At 37.7% G+C, this 22,313-nt stretch overlaps 1 protein-coding gene across 2 annotated transcripts in view; it reads right to left on the minus strand.

Annotated features, from left to right (window-relative positions):
• CWC27 (CWC27 spliceosome associated cyclophilin) overlaps positions 1 to 22,313 on the minus strand; it is a 224,467-nt gene that overhangs the window by 144,581 nt on the left and 57,573 nt on the right. For both annotated transcript variants that reach the window (XM_007534137.2, XM_007534138.3), the window contains exon 10: positions 22,021 to 22,178. In XM_007534137.2, coding sequence (XP_007534199.1) covers positions 22,021 to 22,178 — 158 coding nt within the window. The remainder of the gene's footprint in view (positions 1 to 22,020; positions 22,179 to 22,313) is intronic.

Below are 22,313 nucleotides of genomic sequence, written 5' to 3' on the forward strand. Positions count from 1 at the left end.
CGTGCATATGCATACATGCATACCTACATACACACAATTCTGAAGAAAATTAAGTACGGCAAGTCCAAGAAAATTTATCAGCTAAAATTGTATGCTTGCATAATGAAAAGGAAACTGAGTAATTTTTCTACATTTATACAGGATAAAATTGAAAGTAAAAAGACATGAACAGTAGTCTATAGCGTGACCAATTTCAAATAATCAAGTAGCAAGAAACAAAGTTGAAACTACCTGCTGATTTATTAACTGAAATAATCATTGAAGTATTAAATTAGAATCAACTAGAACTTACTACTTGGTATTTTAGTTTTTCAGAAATAACATTTTCAAGTCATCTGATAAATCAAGAGAAGTTTGTAAGTTATCAGGTATGATTTAAACATTAAAGTGCAGTTCTAAGATGCCATCAAAAATACCAGTGGCATTTATAGAACATTCCAAGCAACCACAGCAAAATACACATTCTTCTCAAATGTGCATGGAACATGTACCGGGATAAGTCCTATCCTGAGTTTAAAAACAAGTCTCAATACATGTAAAAGTATATGAAATCTGACAGAATGTATCCTTTGGCCACAATGAATTTAGACACCAGTAACAAAAAAGTATCTTGGAAAATCGCAAATATTTGGAAAAATAAACAGTGCACTTCAAGTTGACCCACAGGTCAAAGAAGAAGCCACAAGGGAAATTGGCAAATATTTCAAACTGAATGAAAATGAAGGCACGTTTGTATTCATCCAGGTTCAAGAAACAGAACCAGTCGGATATATCTATCCAGTAAAGAACTGGCTTGTGCAACTGTGGCAGTTGGCTAGACAAGTCAGAAATCTAAGTGATTTGGATCAAGCATTTGAGTAAACAGGCCATCAGGAAGGGGAAACTGGAACTCTGCACAGTACCAGCTGATGCTGCTGTCCACAGATGGGAACTACTAGTAGTATGACTTCTACAACTACCACTAGCACCTCCTTTGACCCTTTCTCCTCCTCTTTGGTTTTGTTTTCATTTGATAAAGACAGAGAAGGCAGAGAGAGGGGAGGGAGAGGGAGGGTAGAGGAAGGAAGAGAGAGGGAGCAGGAGGGGAGTAAGGTAGAGGAGAGAAGCAAAGAGGAGAGAGGAGGGAGGGAGGGAGGGAGAGAGAGAGAGAGAGACTAACATTTCCTTCAGTGCAGTGGGAGCTGAGCTCAAACTTGGGTGACACACTATTTTTCAAGTGAGGTATTTTACCAACTCTGAAATTCTTTTCAGGGAAGATTCAGTTCTGTTCTCCAAACTTCCAAATGACCAAATCACAAATAGCTTATTGTGGATAATTTTTGAGGTCTCTCTCCATCTCTACCTTCCCTTCCCCTCTCAATTTCTCTCTGTCCTACCAAAATAGAATAAATAAATACTTGAATATACTTTTTCCATACCCACAGGACATCTTTACAGTAACAAAGATTAGTGTACTAGATTCTGTAGTTTGCTCAAATTGAGACATTTAACTATCAGAACATATAATGCTTTGCTGAGCTACAGAGAAGACAGTTATTAGAGTAATTTAGAGTTTTAGATGCTTACATTAGAAAAGAAAGTCCAAAGTCAACTATTTAAGCTTTCAACATTAGAAACAAAATAAAAATACAGAAATAAAAGCAGACAAGCAGAAAAATAAGTCAATCACACTGACAGCAAGTAGGAAGAAGGAAGCAGAGGAATAAGGTGGTAGCACACACAGCTGGACACGGGTTACCATGTGCAAGGACCCAGGTTCAAGCATACAATCCCCAGCTGCAGAGGGGATGCTTCACTAGCACTGAAGCAGTACTATAGGTCTCTCTCTATCTCTCTGACTCTCTCTCTTTCCCTCTTTTTATTTATTTTTTTAATATTTATTTTATTTATTTATTCCCTTTTGTTGCCTTTGTTGTTTTATTGTTGTAGTTATTATTGTTGTTGTCATTGTTGGATAGGACAGAGAGAAATGGAGAGAGGAGGGGAAGACAGAGAGGAGGAGAGAAAGATAGACACCTGCAGACCTGCTTCACCGCCTGTGAAGCAACTCCCCTGCAGGTGGGGAGCCGGGGTTCGAACCGGGATCCTTATGCCGGTCCTTGTGCTTTGCGCCACCTGCGCTTAACCCGCTGCGCTACAGCCCGACTCCCTTTCCCTCTTTTTCTATCACCCTCCTCTCTCAACTTCTCTCTGATCTAATAAAAAAAAAATTGAAAAAAAAATGGCAACCAGAATCGATGCATCTATCATGCTGAGTACCTGGAAGTAATTTTTAAAAAATGGGAAGACAACCATTTTTCATGGCTTACTACTATAGGTCACATAAAAAGATGTCTCAAGGAACTTTCAATGGCAGGAAAATGTGCCAATCTGAAAAATTTCAGATTGAACTTCTCCCTACTTACCATGCTCCAAGTATGCCTTTCATAAAAGTTGAGAATATTGTGTACCTTTGCAAGCAGAAAGTAATTCAAACTTCATTTTCAGGAAAAGAAGATCTAATGTTAAATAACTGGGGGAAAACTATCCAAGAACTAGAACGCTAGTTCTCAAAATCCTTTCCCAGAGTTCTTCACATTACAACAAACGATCTCCAAGTTGCCCTACATATCACTAAATATTTGCCGCATCTAGGTCACTGTGCTGGAGTATCCACTAGGTTAATATATCACCATTACTTATCTGTTCATTTTCTTTTCCTTTAATTTGTCCACTAGCTACCACATGAAGCATCTTGTGTGAACCAGCATATGGGAAGTCCCTCTAGAGGAACCTCCCACAAACCTTCTATTGCTGGAAAGATTATAAATAGGCACCCACCCGTTGAGACTGATGTGGCTTCATATCAGCACAAATGGCTTGACAAGTGAAGTCCCGGCTAGATTATATCCTAACTCACACTCCAAATCTAAATTCTCTTTTTCAGGTCATGATCTGAATTGTCCTCAAAAGCCTTCCCCATCCTGGATGGAGGCTGAAGAAATCATGTTAAGTGAGATAAGTCAGAAACAAAAGGATGGACATGGGATGATCTCACTCATAGACAGAAGTTGAAAAACAAAATCAGAAGGGAAAACACAAAGCAGAACTTGGACTGGAGTTGTATATTGCACCAAAGTAAAAGACTCTGGGGTGGAGGGAGGGTTCAAGTCCTAGAACATGATGGCAGAGGAGGACTCAGTGGGGGTTGAATTGTCATGTAGAAAACTGGTAAATGTTATGTATGTACACACTATTGTATTTTACTGTCAACTGTAAACATTAATCCCCCAATAAAGAGACTTAAAAAACATTCCTGCATATCATATATTATCTTATCAAATACAAAAAGCAAGTAATACTATTCCATAAAACTTCTCTGTGCAAAAATGAGACAAGTATGAATAAAACTTTAAAGACCATGTATTTATGTGAGAAAGATAGATGCCTAGATGAAAATTCAATAATGACATTTATTGCTTAGGAATTTTTTTTTTAACACAGAACTTATAGACACTCCATGTCTTACTAAACAAAGCAAATAAGTATCACTGTTAAAAAAAGAATATTGATGGGGACCCGGTAGTGGCACACCTGGTTGAGTGCACATGTTACAGTGTACAAGGATTTGGGTTCAAGCCCCTGGTCTCCACCTGCGGGGGAAAACTTCAGGAGTGGTGAAGCAGGGCTGCAGGTGTCTCTCTGTCTCTCTCCCTCTCTATCACTCCCTTTCCTCTAAATTTCTGACTGCCTCTATTCAATAAATAAATAAAGACAATAAAAAATTTTAAAAATAAAATTGATGATAAAGCTTTCCTATCCTCAACATTGAGGATAGGAAAATCATAATACTGTAAACACTCAAGCAAAATTCCAATGTTAAGAGTAGACAGGCAGGGCTGGGTGGTGGTGCACCTGGTGGAACATGCATGCTAGAGTGCACAAGGATGCAGGTTCGAGACACCGGTTCCCATCTGCAGGGGGAAAGCTTCACGAGTGGTGAAGAAGGGCTGCAGGTGTTTCTGTCTCTCTCCCTCTCTACCACCCACCGCTCTCTCAATTTCTGACTGTCTCTATCCAATAAATAAAAATAATAAAAAATTTTTTAAAATGAGTAGACAGGAAAACATTATTGTTGGTATGCTTCTAAAAACCCCTTCTGTTTTATTAGTTTAATCCCCCTGCTTAACACTATTCTATTTACATAACCACTTCATTCTATTTGCATAGCCACTGTTAGCAAGCACCACCCTCCCTCCAGGGCATTGGTTCAATCCCCACTGGTTCATGATATGTTTTTGCTCCGCCCCCTCTCCTTGTCATACCCTGATTTTCACCAGTCACTTTTCTCTCCACCCTGTCTGCATCACATCCTGTTCCCACCCTACTGGGCTAGTATATTTATAAGGACAAGATTGTTTGTAGTTTTGAGTTTAGCTTAGCTCGGCTTAGATTGTGCTGTGTCCTGCATGAATAAAGAGATACTGCATACAACCCAGCCATGAGTCCCGGGTCGTCTGTTACCCGCCCGTGAAGCCAGCCCGTCGAAAACAACATAAAAAACAACATAATGGTGCCTACAACGTGGGACCGGACCTGCGCAACTCCCAGATAAGTGAAGACTCTGCCTACCTATGCACTATGGTCTTCTCTTCTGCTTACGAAGAGGTTTGCCAAAGCCTCTACTGTTTCATCATGAGACAGTTACTCTGTCTCTGGAACATTTTGCTTTGGGCCACACTTTGTTTCCCTGACCGGGAACTTTGGTTTCTTGTGACCCTAATCATAGAGCTTGGGAGATGCACTGAGATTTCTCCTTGGACTTTCTGGATTCCCTCTCTCATGTTTCCTGAGGAAAAGGACTACATTTTGCTCTGGGCCACAATTTGGTTCTTTATGACTATGATCGTAGACCTTGGGATATGCACGGAGATTTCCCCTGGGACTTTCTGGACTTCTTCTCGCATGTTTCCCATGGAGAAGGACTACTCTAATTTGAGGAACGTTCTCGAGTACCCTGGCAGTCCCCAAGAATGGAGACACGTGGTTAGTTCTACTCTCCTGATTGGATTCTTTCTTCGATGGGAAGACACTTCTAAAAATGGGTGCCTGAAGCAATCCAGCAGGAAGAGTCAGAAGCACCCTAAATGGAATTTCGAGGAGATTTTTGGACTAGGACGCCCTCCAGGGACTCATGATACTACATGGTGAGATCTGCATAATCTGGTTCAAGTTGCGTTTCGTAAGAGAGTGATTTGAATGACTGAATTTTTGCTTGACATTGACTTAAAAAAAAATAATACTGGACGCAGCCATGATTTCTAGAGACATCCAGAAATAATCCAAAAATTGTTTTTTCCTCCTTTGATTTCTTTTTTTACGTCTTGGCATAAATCTGAAATGTTTAAACCTGAAACGGTATGAGTTATGGGTGGGGCAGATAGTGCAATGATTATGTTAATTATTCTCATGCCTGAGGCTTCTACTGTGGTTCTTCTGTTTACCTTTCCACATTTTATTGAGTTTAAACTGTTTAAACAACCTTAAAATCATACTAGAAAGGACTTCCAATTATAATGGAGTTATCAATTATAGTAAACTTCTAATCTGCTACAAGTTTTGTTTGACAAGTAAGTGAATTTCAGCTGTCAAGTCTTCACATGAAAAAGCATCTACTCAAATGGAATTCCTGGAAATCCATTTGGACCCCTGTTCTCTGACATCGCCCACAAGATGGAATGACTACAACACACCCCTGGAAACCAATGATATGACCTGGCACAACCTGAAGAAACAGATTCACAGACTCCAAAGATCACTCTCTACAGAAAAGCAGAATTCTGGTGGCCGACATTCCCCATCGAGACAGACATGCAGCATTTCATCCCTTGGCATTTTCTTCCATGGCCAGCTACTTTGGACTGACACCTCCATCGGACTTACTGGTACACGCTGCTGTGTTTCTTAAAGACTAACTTCAGCCAATTGCCTTGAGACTTTATAGACCATGTGCCCTCGCCTGCAGGCTCTGTCCCCAGAGACAGAAAACTCCCCCTCCTTATTAGGTTATGCCCACAGAGGCATGAAGCGCCCCAAGAGGCAAGAGATGCCCACAGAGGCAGGAAACGCCCTTTGAGGCAAGAGATGCCCCCAGAGGCATGAAGCGCTCCCAGAGGCAAGAAATGCCCTTTCGCCTGCTAGGCCTTGCCCTTTGAGGCAAGAAACGTTCCCCTTGGCATCACACTGGTTATTGCTGCTCGCCTATTTTGTTTTCCATGTCTTATGCCAGTTCTTTTGAAAACGCCTATACGATATAGGTTTCTGTTCACCCCATACTCCTAATACTATGGCCATTAGTTAAAAAGAAAGGGGGAATTGTTGGTATGCATGAGACCCCTTCTGTTTCATTGGTTTAATACCCCCTGCTTAACACTGTATTCTATTTACATAACCACTGTATTCTATTGTAACTATTTACATATTTAACTATTTCTATTGTATTCACTGTAACTATTTACATAACTGCAGGGCATTGGTTCAATCCCCACTGGTTCATGATATGTTTTTGATGCCTGTATAGGGATTGGTTTGATCCCATTCAAAGCAGTCTATTTACATGGTTTGATCCCATTCAAAGCGGTCTATTTACATAAATCACTTTTATATTTACATACAGCACCACACTCCCTCCAGGGCATTAGTGGTTCAGTGATAGAATTCTCGCCTGCTCCACCCCCTCTCCTTGTCATACCCTGATTTTCACCAGTCACTTTTCTCTCCACCCTCTCTGCATCGCATCCTGTTCCCACCCTACTGGGCTAGTATATTTATAAGGACAAGATTGTTTGTAGTTTTTAGTTTAGCTTAGCTTGGTATAGATTGCGCTGCGTCCTGCATGAATAAAGAGATACTGCGTACAACCCAGCCATGAGTCCTGGGTCGTCTTGTCTCCCGTCAATGAAGCTCAGCCCAATACATTATTATCAATACTCATTTTTCTCAGTGATATTAAATTTACATATTGTTTGTTTAATAAGACTTGATGTGTTTCTAATAGTGCTACATTAAAAAAGAAGGGAAAAGCAACACATTTCCTAAGCAATAAATGTCATTATTGAATTTTCAACAAGAACATTTATCTTTCTAAAATAAAACAGCTTCATACACTAGCTAAAGTTAGCATTTTATCTTTTAATTTTGTTTCTGCGAGCATGTCCATAATAATATTTATAGACACAAGCTATTTTTGTTTTACAAAGCTGTCATAAACTTAATAGAAACTGAATGTTCTCAAAACGAATACTCTTATTTTTATAAACACTCAAAATGAAACAAAATAAAATGGTACCTAGAAATTTAGGTAAAATATAACAAATTAGCCAATTTATTATCTGTAAGACACATTTAAGATACATCTTACTGGCATAATTATTCTACAATCTATATGCTCCAGTTTAGATTCTAGATGTTGGCATATAAATTGGTATCAATGTAATTAATCCCTTCTAATATAGTAACTTTCGAATTGGCATTTACTACGTAAATATTTAAAGTACTTAATCAGTCTTCACCATTTGGTACTTTTTAAATGTACTATTTTAAGTCATTTCATATGCATGTGTTTTACAGAAAGTAACTTAGGCAATAATCACATTTGATTCAAGTCCATTACTGTAGCCAGCAAGTAGGAGAACCAAGATGCTTATGCAGGACAACTACTCACGTTTTTTTCTAGTTAGGCCTGACTTTTCTCCCAAAACAGTCCTCAAAGACTGAATCTATCTCTTCTACTTAATTGGCATCATAATCCTTAATAAGATATATCCCCTAAAGTACTATTCTTATTGGCTTATTTTTATACTTAAAAACTATTGTTGGGAGTCGGGCGGTAGCACAGCAGGTTAAGCGCACATGGTACGAAATGCAAGGACCTGCATAAGGATCCCGGTTTGAGTCCCTGGCTCCCCACCTGCAGAGGAGTTGCTTCACAAGTGGTCTGTCTTCCTCCTCTGTCTTCCCTTCCTCTCTCCATTTCTCTCTGTCTTACCCAACAACAACATCAAAACAACAGTAATAATAACCACAACAATGATAAAAAACAATAAGGGCAATAAAAGGGGAAAAAATAGCCATCAAGGGAGTCGGGGAGGTAGCACAGCGGGTTAAGCGGCGCACATGGTGCAAAGCGCAAGGACCTGCAAGGCAAGAATCCCAGTTCGAGCCCCCAGCTTCCCACAAGCAGTGAAGCAGGTCTGTAGGTGTCTATCTTTCTTTCCTCCTCTTTGTCTTCCCCTCATCTTTCCATTTCTCTCTGTCCTACACAATAACTACAACAACAAAAAAAGGGGGGCAACAAAAGGGAATAAATAAATATTAAATAAAAAAACTTAAAAAAAAGCTTCCAGGAGCAGTGGATTCGTGGTGTAGGCACTGAACCCCAGCAATAACCCTGGAGGCAAAAAAAAAAAACAACAAAAACAAGTGTCAATTACTTGACAAATAGATTTTGTTTTGTAGTGAACAAAACTGGAGTAGAATGATCAAAGCAGTTCTTAATCATGTCTTCAATGTTTAATCTTGGTCTACTTTTCATTCTACTACTATAATGGTTTCTCTATGACAGTCATATCACTTTCCAATTTTATTTCATTTTATTTTGAAGATTTTGGGGCTGAGCAGTGGCACACCCAGTTGAGCACAGATATTACAATGCTCAAGAATCCAGGTTCAAGCCCCTGGTCCTCACTTGCAGGGGGAAGGTGTCAAGAGTGTTGAAACAGTGCTACAGCTGTCTCTCTTTTTCTCTCTCTATCGTCCCCTTCCCTCTTGATTTCTATCTGTCAAAGAAATGAAATATTTAAAAAAATTGATATGAAAATTAAAATATTATTCACAAATAGAGATTTTTTATTTATTTCATGAGAGACCAGAGTACCACCCTGATCACATGTGATAGATGGGCTCACACTTGCAGTCTCAGGTTTGCAAAGCAGGCATTCCACTCATTCAGCAACTTCCCAAGCCACTAATGTCCACTTTTACACCTCTGTATTACTTTCCACTAACTAAAGAATAAAATCCAATTTCATAACATGCTATATAAGACTTAACTCAATTTAGACTCGGTCTTCTTCTCTAACACTTTCTGCCCTAATTCCTGCAGACTTATATCTGTGTTGCACCTCTGGCAATTCACAGATAACAAACAGATCACCTCAGTCACACGTTTTATTCTGTCAAAAAGAATTATTTACCACATATTCAGATTCCTTGTGAACTTGCTAGGCAATCCTTATTTTACTCCTTGCCGGAGAAGTTAGTAAAATCATCCTACATTGTGTCAGTGCATACCTTCAAAGCAAGAAAGAACTGAACAGCCCCAGATCAACTCACACCTGGATGCCTCTCTACTCTTAGGTTTCCTTAAGACTTCTTTGGGATACAGGTGAGAAAGACAATGCAAAATACAAATTGAGTTCCCACAGTTATCAAGACATTAAACTCTCACCTATCCTGTTCCATGTGCTATCTGCACCCTTTGCCTACCATTCTAACATCTCATTCTTCTAATCTTATCTCATAGAAGGTATAAAGTGACAGTTAAGTCAAACACATCTGTGTTTAAATCCTAGATTGCCCATTATTTGAAGAATAACCCGGTGTAAGCTAAACTCAAAACCCAGTTGACCGCTGGCAAGATGGTTCCCTAGATAGTATGTATGGTTGCTTAGTAGTGTTTATGATCCCAGGATCAAGTGGAAAAGGAGGAGGAAGTGAGAGAGAGGGGGAGTGGAAGGGCAGCTGAGGAGGATGAGGAGAAAAGGGTTTGGGGGATTGGGATCAACTGAAGGAAAATTGGAAATCTTCCTTGCTTCACCATACTTTCATTATTTTCCATGTAATAACACTCTGATTCTATATTTAAGTGGTTAATTTCAAGAATTTGTGTAAAATGTAAAATAAAAAACCTGTATTAGAATCTAAGCTTGAAGTTTTAATGCACAGACCATAGACTGGGTCTTTGATATGTTGACTCTCTTAAAAGCTTAGATCAAGGAGAATAGAAGCAACTGGTGGCACAGCTATATACAAATAATATCAAAGGGCATAAATTATTGTGATGTTGTATATGATACAACAAATCCTAACAAAGGGATGTACAAAGTTAACCCAATTGCCAAATAATATGATTATAGCAATAACTATCTATTGTCTTCTTAAACCCTATGACAGCAGGAACCTCCCACTTCCTCTATAGAGCCTATATTTCCCCAGTCCTGGAACCTCTAGAGTGGGGCTCACTTTCCTGCATGCTTCTCTCAATTCATACCAAACGATATCACATCTGCTGATCCCAACCTAATCAATGCAACAAATACCACCTCGGTATGCTTCACTTCAGACTGTGTCCAGAGACATCAGGCATGGAATGTCAACTCTTCAGCCTCATTTCTTAGGTGAGTCCTTTCCTTTCATTGTATTCTCTAATTCCATTCCAGATGGTTCACTTAAAAACAAAGTCTCAAAACCTAGATAGAGAACAGGTCCCATGAGATAGGGCATATGTTCATATGTATCCATAAACTAGGGCAAAATGCATACCTGAAAGCAAAAGTACACAATAGTTTACAGTGAGTCAGTATGAAGTTCCTAATGAAATAGTGTCTACTTAGACTTAGATACCCTCCTCACCTACTTCCTATTACAGTTCTCTCACTCACTCCCAAGCTAACCTTAGCAAAGCAAGGACTGTAAAAGCTGAATAAGGGCAAGAGACTGGCATACTTTAACAATGACTCTTTAGTCACTATCAGGCCACCCCATCAGCTGGGGCCCTAGTCAGGGAGTCCTGAGATTCCCAAACAGACATGTTGGGCCTAGATCTAGAATAAATCCCTCTTTATTGTTACCGGTCATTTCTATCAGGAACAACAAAACAGATCCCTTTGTGAACCCCCCCCCCCCAATAGGACCTTGCCCTCAATTTGGATCAACAACGGTAGAGAATGTTCCATCCTCTGAAGGGAGGCTGGACAACATACTCTATGCTACACCTGAGGAAGATGGGTCCTGATATTGGGGAAGCTTGGAATGTTCCTACTGATGATGACCATAGAATGTGAGCTCAGACCTAACAGGGATGTAGAGGTCACATAGGCTCCTAAGCTGAATATGGGCCCCAGATCATATCAAATCGATGGGGTCTATAATCAACAATATTTATACACCTTTCCCATAACTGGGAGCTACTCTCTTCCCAAATGCAGCTTTCTGGTCCTTTTTTCAGCCATGACATCATCTCCCCAGAAAATAACTAGGATCTACCTGCATATCAGATTTCAGGGTCAGGGGAAAAAAAAAACAACCTAGTATAGCCATAGGCCCTTTGGAATATAACTAAAATATGCCTACTAGCAATCTACAGAACGGATACCCCCTCCCCCAACTCTTCATCTGCACGATTCCAGCTGTTAGGTCCATGATTAGTCAACAATTTGTTTGCCTTATATGTTAACACTCTTTTCAGCCACCAGGTTCCAGATGCTAGCATGATGCCAACTGGACAGACAACCCCACCAATGTGTCCTGGAGCTCCGATTCCCCAGAACCCTGCCCTAATAGGGAAAGACAGAGGCAGCCTGGGAGTATGGATCGACTTGTCAACACCCATGTTCAGCAGGGAAGAAATTACGTAAGCCGGACCTTCCACCTTCTGCATCCCATAATGTCCTTGGGTCCATACTCCCAAAGGGTTAAGGAATAGGAAAGCTATCAAGGGAGGGGATAGGATATGGAGTTCTGGTGGTGGGAATTGTGTGGAGTTATACCCTTCTTATCCTATGGTTTTGTCAGTGTTTCCTTTTTATAAATAAATAAAATCTAAGCTTGTGGTTCGCTGCTAATAGACATCATTAGTTGTATCCCAGGCTTAAAAACAAATAATTTTGGGAGTCAGGCAGTAGTGCAGCGGGTTAAGCACACATGGTGCAAAGCGCAAGGACCACCTTAAGGATACCGGTTCGAGTCCCCGAATCCCCACCTGAAGGGGAGTCCCTTCTCAGTCTACCTTTCTCACCCCCTCTCTGTCTTCCCCTCCTCTCTCCATTTCTCTCTGTCCTATCCAACAGCGATAACATCAACAACAACAACAATAACTACAACAATAAAAAAAAGGGCAACAAAAGGAAATAAATATTTAAAAACAAAACAGTTAATTAATACAAGAGGGGGAAAATTAATTGTATGTCTCGAAGTTTTTCAAAACACAAACTGAATCTTTTTAATATAGAGGTTGTGTAATTGATATGCAGACTCTCTCAAAAGCCTAGACCAAGTAGATCAGAAGCAACCAATAGCACAGCTATATACAAGATACTGGGTACTGTACAACAAACCCTAACAAAAGGACTTTTCAAAGTTAACCCAATTACCAAATAATGTGATGATAACATTAACTATCGATTGTCTTTTTGAACCCTAAGACAGCAGGAACCTCACATCTCCACTATGGAGCCTCTACTTCCCCCAGTCCTGGAACCATTGGGTAGGGCCCACTTTCCCGTATGCCTGTCCCAATCCATATCAAATAATATTGCATCTGCCGATCACAACCTAAGCAACACAACGATTGCCACCTCAACATGCTTCACTCCAGACTGTGTCCAGAGACTTCACGTGTGGAATGACAACCCTTCAGCTTCATTACTCGGGTGAGACCTTTCCTTTCATAGTATACTCTAATTCCATCTCAGGTGGTTCACTTTCTAACAAAGTCCCAAAACCTAGATATACACCAGTTTCTGTGAGAGAGAGCATATGCTCACACGTATCCGTAAACTACTGCAAAATATATATCTGAAAGCAGAAGTACACTAGAGTTTGCAGTGAGTACCCCCCTAACACTTCCTCTCCACTATTCCAAACTTTGGGTCCATGATTGCTCAACAATTTGTTTGGCTTCGTATGTTAACTCTCTTTTCAGTCAACAGGTTCCAGATGTCATCAGGATGCTGGCCAGGCTTCCCTAGACTGAAGACCCCACCAATGTGTCCTGGAGCTCAGCTCCCCCAGAGACCCACCCTACTAGGAAAAGAGAGAGGCAGACTGGGAGTATGGACCGACCAGTCAACACCCATGTTCAGCGGGGAAGCAATTATAGAAGCCAGACCTTCTACCTTCTGCAACCCACAATGACCCTAGGTCCATGCTCCCAGAGGGATAGAGAATGGGAAAGCTATCAGGGGAGGGGATGGGATATGGAGATTGGGTGGTGGGAACTGTGTGGAGTTACACCCCTCCTACCCTATGGTTTTGTTAATTAATTCTTTCTTAAAGAAAAAAGAAAAAAAAATAATAATTTTAAAGCTTTTTTTTCTAGCTCTTTATGAACTAATATTTACTACAATGTGAAGTAATGGTACAAACAAAATTTTAAATCTATCTCTGATGACAGTAGTGTTTCACCTCAGCAAAAATGTGCACATATACACATAACTCATTTCATGTACCTTTGGTAAATATCTATTCAGATCTATTATCCATTTCCTAAATTGGTCTGTATTCTTTATTATTGTTGAGATTTAAGAGTTCTTTATACATTCCCGATATGTCTTTTTAAAATTTTTTAAATATTTATTAATTTTCCCTTTTTGTTGCCTTTGTTGTTTTCACTGTTATAGTTATTATTGTTGTTGTTATTGATGTTGTCATTATTGGATAGGGCAGAGAGAAATAGAGAGAGGAGGGGAAGACAGAGGGGGAAAGAAAGACACCTGCAGACCTGCTTGTGAAGCGACTTCCCTGCAGGTGGGGAGCCAGGGGCTTGAACCGGGATCCTTATATCTCTGCTTAACCGCTGTGCTACCGCCCAACTCCTTGGATATGTCTTTTTAAAAAAGATTTATTTATTAAAAAAAGATGAAAGTGAGAGGGATAAAGACCCAGAAAGCTATCACAGGAGGGGATCAGATACAGAGTTCTGGTGGTGGGAATTATGTGGAGTTGTACCCCTTTTATCCTATGGTTGTCAGTTTCCTTTTTATAAATAAAAATTTAAAAATAAGTTATTTTTAAAAAACAAAGATATATGTATGACCTTACATTCTTAAAATGTAACTTCAAAAAAATTACTTTCATCACATACAAAAATGTCTTTTCTACCTTCTGTAAAATTTATTTATTTTGTGAAATTAAAATATACCATTACTTTGCTTCAGTACCCATGGTTGGAGAATCAAATTCAAGAGCTCATCCTTTCAATTAACTATGTACTAACTGCTTATCTAGTCACTTATCTAGTTACAATAGGAACATTTATCTGTTATAAAAATCTCTCTATGCACCCCATGAATTAAAGTAACACATTTTCTCCTGTCATAACAATGGAACCAAAGGCCCAAAGCATTGATGCTGCAATTCAACCACCTCAAGGCTGCAGTCCCCCTCTGAAAGCAAAGGTCATCAAGGTGCTTAGTGCTTTCTGAAGTAGGTGGTATGTCCCTTTCTACTTGATAAAAAGCAGTGCTATTCACTGACATAGTTGAGAGAGAGAGAGAGAAAGAAAGGAGAGAGAAAGTGTTCAAGTGACACCAGCAAAGTGATCAGTATGTTTTGCAAACTTTTTTTTCTTCTTTTTAAATTTTTTATATTTATTTATTTTCCCTTTTGTTGCCTTTGTTGTTTTTCATTGTTGTTGTAGTTATTATTGTTGTTGTTATTGATGTCGTCATTGTTAGGTCAGAGAAAAATGGACGGGGGGACCGAGAGGGAGAGAGAAAGGTACACACCTGCAGACCTACTTCACTGCCTGTGAAGCAACGCCCCTGCAGGTGAGGAGCCGGGGGCTCTCACTGGAATATTTAAGCCTGTCCTTGTGCTTGGCACCATGTGTGCTTAACCCACTGCACTACCACCGGACTCTCGTTTTGCAAACTTTTAAGGCTAGCACTGAAAGAAAGATAACAAGACCCAAGCTTGTTTTTTTTTTTTTTTTACTTATTTATCTTTATTCATCTATAAACAAAAGAAGGTTAAATAATATGTATTTTCACCATTAAATAACTGGCTACAAAAACTACAAAAAAAGACTTAAAAGGGAGGCAGGTGGTAGCGCAGTTGGTTACACGCTGGTGGCACAAAGCACAAGGACTGGCGGAAGGACCCTGGTTTGAGCCCCCGGCTCCCCACCTGCAGAGGAGTCGCTTCACAAGCGGTGAAGCAGGTCTGCAGATGTCTATCTTTCTCTCCCCCTCTGTCTCCCCTCCTCTCTCTATTTCTCTCTGTCCTATCCAACAACATTGACAGCAATAATAACAACATTAATAACTACAACAGTAAAACATCAAGGGCAACAAAAGGGAATAAATAAATATTTTTTAAAAATCTTAAAAAAAGATTTAAAAAATTTACTAAAATGTAAATTCATTTGATTTCAATTTTCTTTCCATATGAATAATATGAACTAAACTCATAAAAGAGCAAAATATAATTTGTAAAAACATCACTGGAATATTGATAAATACTACTTGGGAATATAATAATAAACAGAAAGTTAAGCAATTAAGATTGGTGAATGACTTTGCCTTCTTATTCTGGCCTACAATTTCTAGTCTACAATTTAACAGCATTAGAATTTTCACCTTCTATAGTATTAAATGTACTTTCAAAGGCCAGCTACATATTTCTCCATCTTGGGTTTTTTATTTTTAATATATTACTAGGCAGGTACATATGAACTGTACTTAAAACTAATAAGAGTCTTACCAAATAGCAGCAGGATATAAAATAAAAGGATTGTAACACTCGAGTTCTTGAGTCCTATAAAATAGCTTTGCAAACTCTTTGAAGCAAAGGGCTTCCCTTTCTCATTCACTTAAACAGTCTCTTTAAAATATTTCAAGTTACTGTCAATATTATGAACAAAGAAATATATCCAGTAATTTTCTAACAGATTTCTAATGATTAATGAAACTAGAAAGTGAATGCTTACCTAAGAGGAAGAAGACAATAGCTGTTAGTCATTATGTATCTTTCAAACTTAATAAGATATTCTATTTCATAGACTCAAGAAAGCTAAATATGTAGCAAAGGACAAATCTAATTTCTTATCTGTTGAGTACTATGGGTTCACAAACGCGTATATAAACAGATGTATCTTTGATCTAATTTCTAGAACAAATTCAAAATACAAATTAAAAAGAAATGATTCAGTACTTAAGCTCATATGTCAATTAATTTTTGCCTTTGACCATATGGAAAGTACTTTTCAGTGAGAAACCTATCCAATATTATCTAATACATATAAGACTGTTTAAACAGTTCGTTTTAAAAGCAATTAAATCAATACCATCATTAGTTTTGTTATCACTCATGCTCCCCCACACTGGAGGGTACTTATTACTTTTTCACTTGTTTATTTATATTGCCGCTAGGGTTATCATTGGGGCTTCGTGCCTGCAGGATAAATCTACCACTCCCAATAACCATTTCTATTTCTCCTTGTCTCTCTCTTTTTTTTTTTATTTATAAAATGGAAATATTTATAAGACTACAGGATAAGAAGGGTACATTTCTACATAATGCCCACCCCTAGAGCTCTATATCCAATCAGTTCCCTTGATATCCTCCCTATTCTTTATCCCTCTGGGAGCATGGACCCAGGATCATTGTGGGGTGCAGAAGGTGTTCCTTTTTCCCCCTTCAAGTCCACATAGAGGTCAGGAGTTAGCACACCTGGCACAGCATCTGTCTTTACCATTCGAAAGACCCTGAATTTGAGCCCTGACAACACAAGTGAACATCAGACACAACCAAGCAAAGGTCCAATGTGGTTGCTCCCTCTGTCTACCTGGTATTTCTTTTAAAAAGAAAAAGTTGGCCTGGGAACCATGGTATCAAATACCACAGCTTTCTTAGTCATTCATCTGTCGCTAGACATCTGAGTTGTTTCCATGATTGGGTTTTTACAAACTGTGTTGCTATGAGCATAGGTGTCCACAGATCTTTTTGGATAGATATGTTTGTTTCCTTTGGATATAGCCCAGGAGAAGAACTGCCATGTTATAGAAGAAGTACATTCCTGGGGTTCTAAGAATTTTGTACTTTTGAAAAACTGAAGCAACTGGGAATTGATATTCTTCTTTTCAAAATTCAATTAGTGATAAATATGTATTTTTTGTTATATCCTTTTGTCCTCTCTTCCAGAAGATAATTAAATTGATTACATAGTCACCGGTTATCTGTAGCCACTCCTGGTTAAAGCACATAACAGTAGAGCATAAACATTATTGCCTCCAGTCATTCACAACTACTCCCTGTGCAAAGTTTAATATTTTACTATTTGAACAACATGTTTGGCTATATGACTTGCTCTTGCCAGTAAGATGGTCAAGTGATTTCTAAGCATACTTTTTAAGAGTTAGCATATAAGCCCATCATCACTCTTTCTCTTTGACATACCCTTCAAAAAGAGAGGTAGTTTCTTAATATCCTAAACTCTTGAATAAAGAGGATATGAAGAAAATTCAAGATCCTACCAGTATATAGACAGAACAAGAAATCATGCATTAGTTGTTTTAAAGCAATGAAATTTGGGGATTATTTGAGATGATAACAAAATCTAACCTAAGCTGATTCATAAAGGAAGTAATTGAGTAAGATTTTTTTTGTGTATGAGTAGCATTTCTGTTATACCTTATATATACACGGAACTGTATCTGAAACATCAGACAATGTGTTAGGAAAACATAAGTTTTCCTAACAAAAATAAAAATATCTGAGGAGAGCACTGGGAACAACCATAGTTCCAAGTTTATTATTTATCACCAGCATTTAGTCATCTAAACCAGAAACCTAAGAGTAATCTGGGGAAAAATCTTCTCTTTCAGGTCCCCTACATCTAATCTTTTAATTCCAAAATATCTCACAATTCATCCACAGAAGAATGATATTAATTGGCTAGATACTTATTACCTCTCTCATGGATTAGTGCAGTCATCTACTAAATTGACTTTCTGCTTTGGCCAGCTTCCTCTAATCCATCATTACACTTATTTCCAGGGGGCACTGAAGGGTGGTGTACTTAGCAGCATGTGGATGGACCTGGGTTCAATGCCCCACCTTACCCTCCATCTGCAGGAGGAATGCTTTATGAAGCAGTAATGTAGGTGTGTGTGTCTCTCTCTCCCTCTCTAGCACTCAATTTCTGTCTCTACCCAAAGAAAATAAATATTTTAAAAAAGAAAAAATAATAATTAAACAATAATGTTTCCAGATGAATATCACACTTTTACTAGAGGTACCCATCTGAGACTCACACATTAGCCAGATACATATGACTTGGACTTAGCTGCTTTCTATGCTCTATAGAGATATTGGGTAACCACAGGTTCAAGTTGCAACTTTTTTTACTCTCTAATTACAAGTAACTTAATTGGTTAAGACTATACATATATATTTGTAAAATGAGAATAATATGTATTAGATTTTGAAGATTTTTGCAGGAGATAAATTGGGAAAATACTGAGTTCTAGGAAAAGTCATGAAGCATCTTTGCATAGAAAACTATGTCATGGCTTCTCAGATTTGGTGAAGTGCTTGTCACAATAAAGAACACCAATAAATATGTTTGAAATAACAAACCAATTCTGGCTAGAGTACCTATGAACACTTACTTCACAAACTTTACTTATGAAACCATCACATTTAATGAAACTTGAGAACTTTTTTTTTTTCCTTGAAGGCAATGCCTTGGATATGATTAAGGCTCCCAATGAACTGTCTGAATTTTTTTTTTAATTGGGAAATTAATGATTTACAGTGAATAGCTATTGATAGTTATTGATAAATGTACAATTTCTCAATTTTCTGCAAAACACTCTCACGCCCAGCCTATGTTCTCCTCTGCCAACACGCACCAGGACCTGAATGCCTCCTACTCCCCCAGAGTCCTTTACTTTGGTGCAATACACCAAATTCAGTTTAAATTCTACTTTATGGCTCCCCTTTTTGTTCTCTATCTTTTTCATTTCTCAACTTTTGTCCATGAGTGTGATTATTCATCTCTCTGTTTATGGCTTATCTTAACATGATTCCTTTAAGCTCCATCCAAGATGAAGTGAAGAAGGTAACTTCATCATTATTAACAACTGAGTAGTATTTCATTGTGTGTATATATGTGCAAGCCCTAGAATCACGTGGGAGTAACATGACACAAGGAGAGAGATGGGTTTGTGTGGAGGTGTCTATCTGAAATAAAAAGAATGGAAATGTCAGTCTGGAAGTGATGAAATAGTGAGATCCTAGCATACATACATACAGAGAGATACTGTGATTCATACTTAAAAACTTCTTAAGCCTGAAAAAAAAAAAGCTAAAAAAACTTTTTTGAAAAGCCTAAAAATAATCAGGAACTAAATAATTTATGTTCTATAAGAAATCCTAACCATATGTAGTAAACTCAACAAAGGGAAATTTGAAAGGATAAAATTAGTAACAGATCACTGAAGTGCATACCTAGGTCTCTTGAGGTAAATACTAAAGAGGTATTTATCCTTTGTTTCACAATTTAAAGTTCAATCTAACTGCATTAGATGTTCAACTTCAGATTCCTACTGCTATCATTATAGGAAGATATTTCATATCAGTCAGTAACACAGCTCATGAGTAAAACACAAATTCTACTAAGTTTTACTAAAGGAGACTTGTTTTGTAAAAAATAAATAGTTGTGCAGTCAATTATATATGACAGGTAAACAGAATGTAGCTGAGCAAATCAGAAGCTCTTCAAACATCAGAATATTAATCTAACATTGAATGATTACTACCAAGTTATTAATAATAGCAACTAGAGGACATGTCTCCAGATTACTTTGATATCTATTTTAATCCAATGAAAGTAACTTAGAACAATAATTAGAACAAAACTACAGACAATAGAAAATATAAAATAAAAGAAGTTCCATAATTATAGAAATAATCACAACAAATCAATGATTTTTTTTACTATCTGGTCTATTTGAGGCATTTGATTTTACTGTTGGCCATTCACTATGAATCAAACACCACTGCTCAAAATATGCAGAATAGCTCAATTTAATTTATATGATTATTGTGCAGTGACTTAGCTCCACCTAAAGGCAAGAATTTTTTTTTTTGCAATAAGTATTAAAATAGGACTTTGTGGGGGGGAAGAAAGGCTCCAACTACTCCCCAAATTTCTCTTAGTTTTGAGTAAACATTAAGATAACCTGTGTTGTTTCTTAAAACTTATGATCCTATACTAAAAGTTTTTATTGACTTGATCAAGAATAGGGCTTGTTCTTATGTAATTCAAATGCACAGAAAATGTACACAGATTAAAATGTTTTCCATGATACAACTTTTTAAAAAAATTCATGATACTTAGGTATTGTATTCTGTTCTTTGTGAAATTACTTAATTCCCCTTTCATCTTTTCAAAGAATAAAACTAAGCTCAGTTGACAAAATGTCTTAACTCCATTTAAACCTCAAAAGGTCTGGTGACAGTGAATTTTTTTTTTTAATTATTCTACAGCTCAGAAGTAATCAAGGAAGTGTACATTTGATGGGGAGAGAGATTCTGTTTTTAACATTTACTTGAGAGAGAGAGAGAGAGAGAGAGAGGAAATCAGAGCATTACGCTGGACTATATGAGACCTTGAATTGAACTCAGGAACTGAAAAATGCATGTCTGGTGAGAGTAGGTAGTCCTTTACTGGGTGCACATTAGTGTATCTGGAGAGCTAACGAAGTTTTACTACCCTAAGTTAATGTTCTTAGGAGTTAGGGAAGTGAGTGGTATGAAGAGGGTGAGGAAAAAGTAGTTAGTAAACAGGAGAGTATATCTACATATCATATGTCTGTCAAGGGACTGATATCTAAAATAATCAAGAAAACTATAGAGCCCAGAAGACAGCTCACCAGGAAGGGCACACTTCTTATCATGTACATGATCTAAGTTCAAGTCCTAGTATCACTGAAGTTTCCGACAATGGTGTCAGGACCAGACTCAAACTTTAGTTACTCACATAGCAAAGAATTAATAGCACACTATCCAGGTAAGCTATTTTGTCAATCCCAAACTCTGAATTGTTTTATATATTGAATTCAATAGATTACTTGAGCATCAGATGAATGTCTCTTAGAAAAAAAAAGGTATTTAAAATAACTTCTAAGTTTCATTTGTCAGTGCAAAATGGTATGACATTAAGGAAAAAAATAGCAGTGTTTCTCTGTAGATACAGCTATCTTATCCCCCAAAGTATGCCACCTAGAGAAAGCAAATACTATCTTGTATGTATGTATGTTTATATATGTACGTATGTACATATATATATTAACAGAGTACTGTTTATCTCTGGCTTAAAGTGGTGCCGGAGCTGAAGTTGGTATCTCTGGTGCCACAGGCATGAAAGACTTTTTGTATAACCATTATGCTATCATTCAAGCCCAATATTATTTTACAGGAATATTTTCTAAAGTGTATATACTTCAAAGTTATAATCACAAATCAGAGTTTAATTAAATTGAACTGTAGGGCAATAAAATGTTGAGCCACAAAAATTAAAGAAATCTTTATTCTCAAACATTTTTTTCATTGACTTCTTTTATAATAGCACTGAAAATAGGTAGGGTATATAGTATTTCATAAATCAGACTTGAAACGATATTTAAGAATTTTTCAGGCTAATATTTTCCATCAGTCTTGACAATTTTACTCACCTAAATCTGAGATCATCTTTTCTTTATTCCTAAACTATTATACTCACTAGTATTAAATGCAGCTCACCACACCTAGCTAATAATTGCTTATAATAAAAATAAAAATCCATTAAGGTTTCTAAAGAAGGAATCAGAGAGAAATAAAGCAGAATTTGACTCACAGGGCCATTGCTGTATTTAGCACAAATGATATATCTGTTAAATAATATTTTTATAATAAGGTTAATACATATTTAATCTCAAAGTGAAATGTAAAATGGTAAAAACTCTAATGACATTATTTGCACAATAATCGACTTACCTGCGGCTAACTGATTTCTTCTCCACGTCTCCCTCTCTAGATGTTTTAACATTTGTACTTGCATCCTTTTTTAACTTCTTTGCAATTCTTTCTCTCATTGGGTTTTTCTCATCACCTTCACCACTCTCATCAAATTCAGCACTTTCAGATTCTCCATCCTGTAGGAATTGAAATGAAGGATTAGTGAGGCATTCCATTTTCAAGTTCACTTCAGAGACCTAAGACTCTCGCTGCATGCTAAGTCAATTTTGTTTCTGTTTAGTTTGGTTTTAAATTGAAAAGATATGAAATAT

The sequence above is a fragment of the Erinaceus europaeus genome, chromosome 5 (genome assembly GCF_950295315.1).
Source record: "Erinaceus europaeus chromosome 5, mEriEur2.1, whole genome shotgun sequence".
Taxonomy (NCBI): Eukaryota; Metazoa; Chordata; class Mammalia; order Eulipotyphla; family Erinaceidae; genus Erinaceus; species Erinaceus europaeus.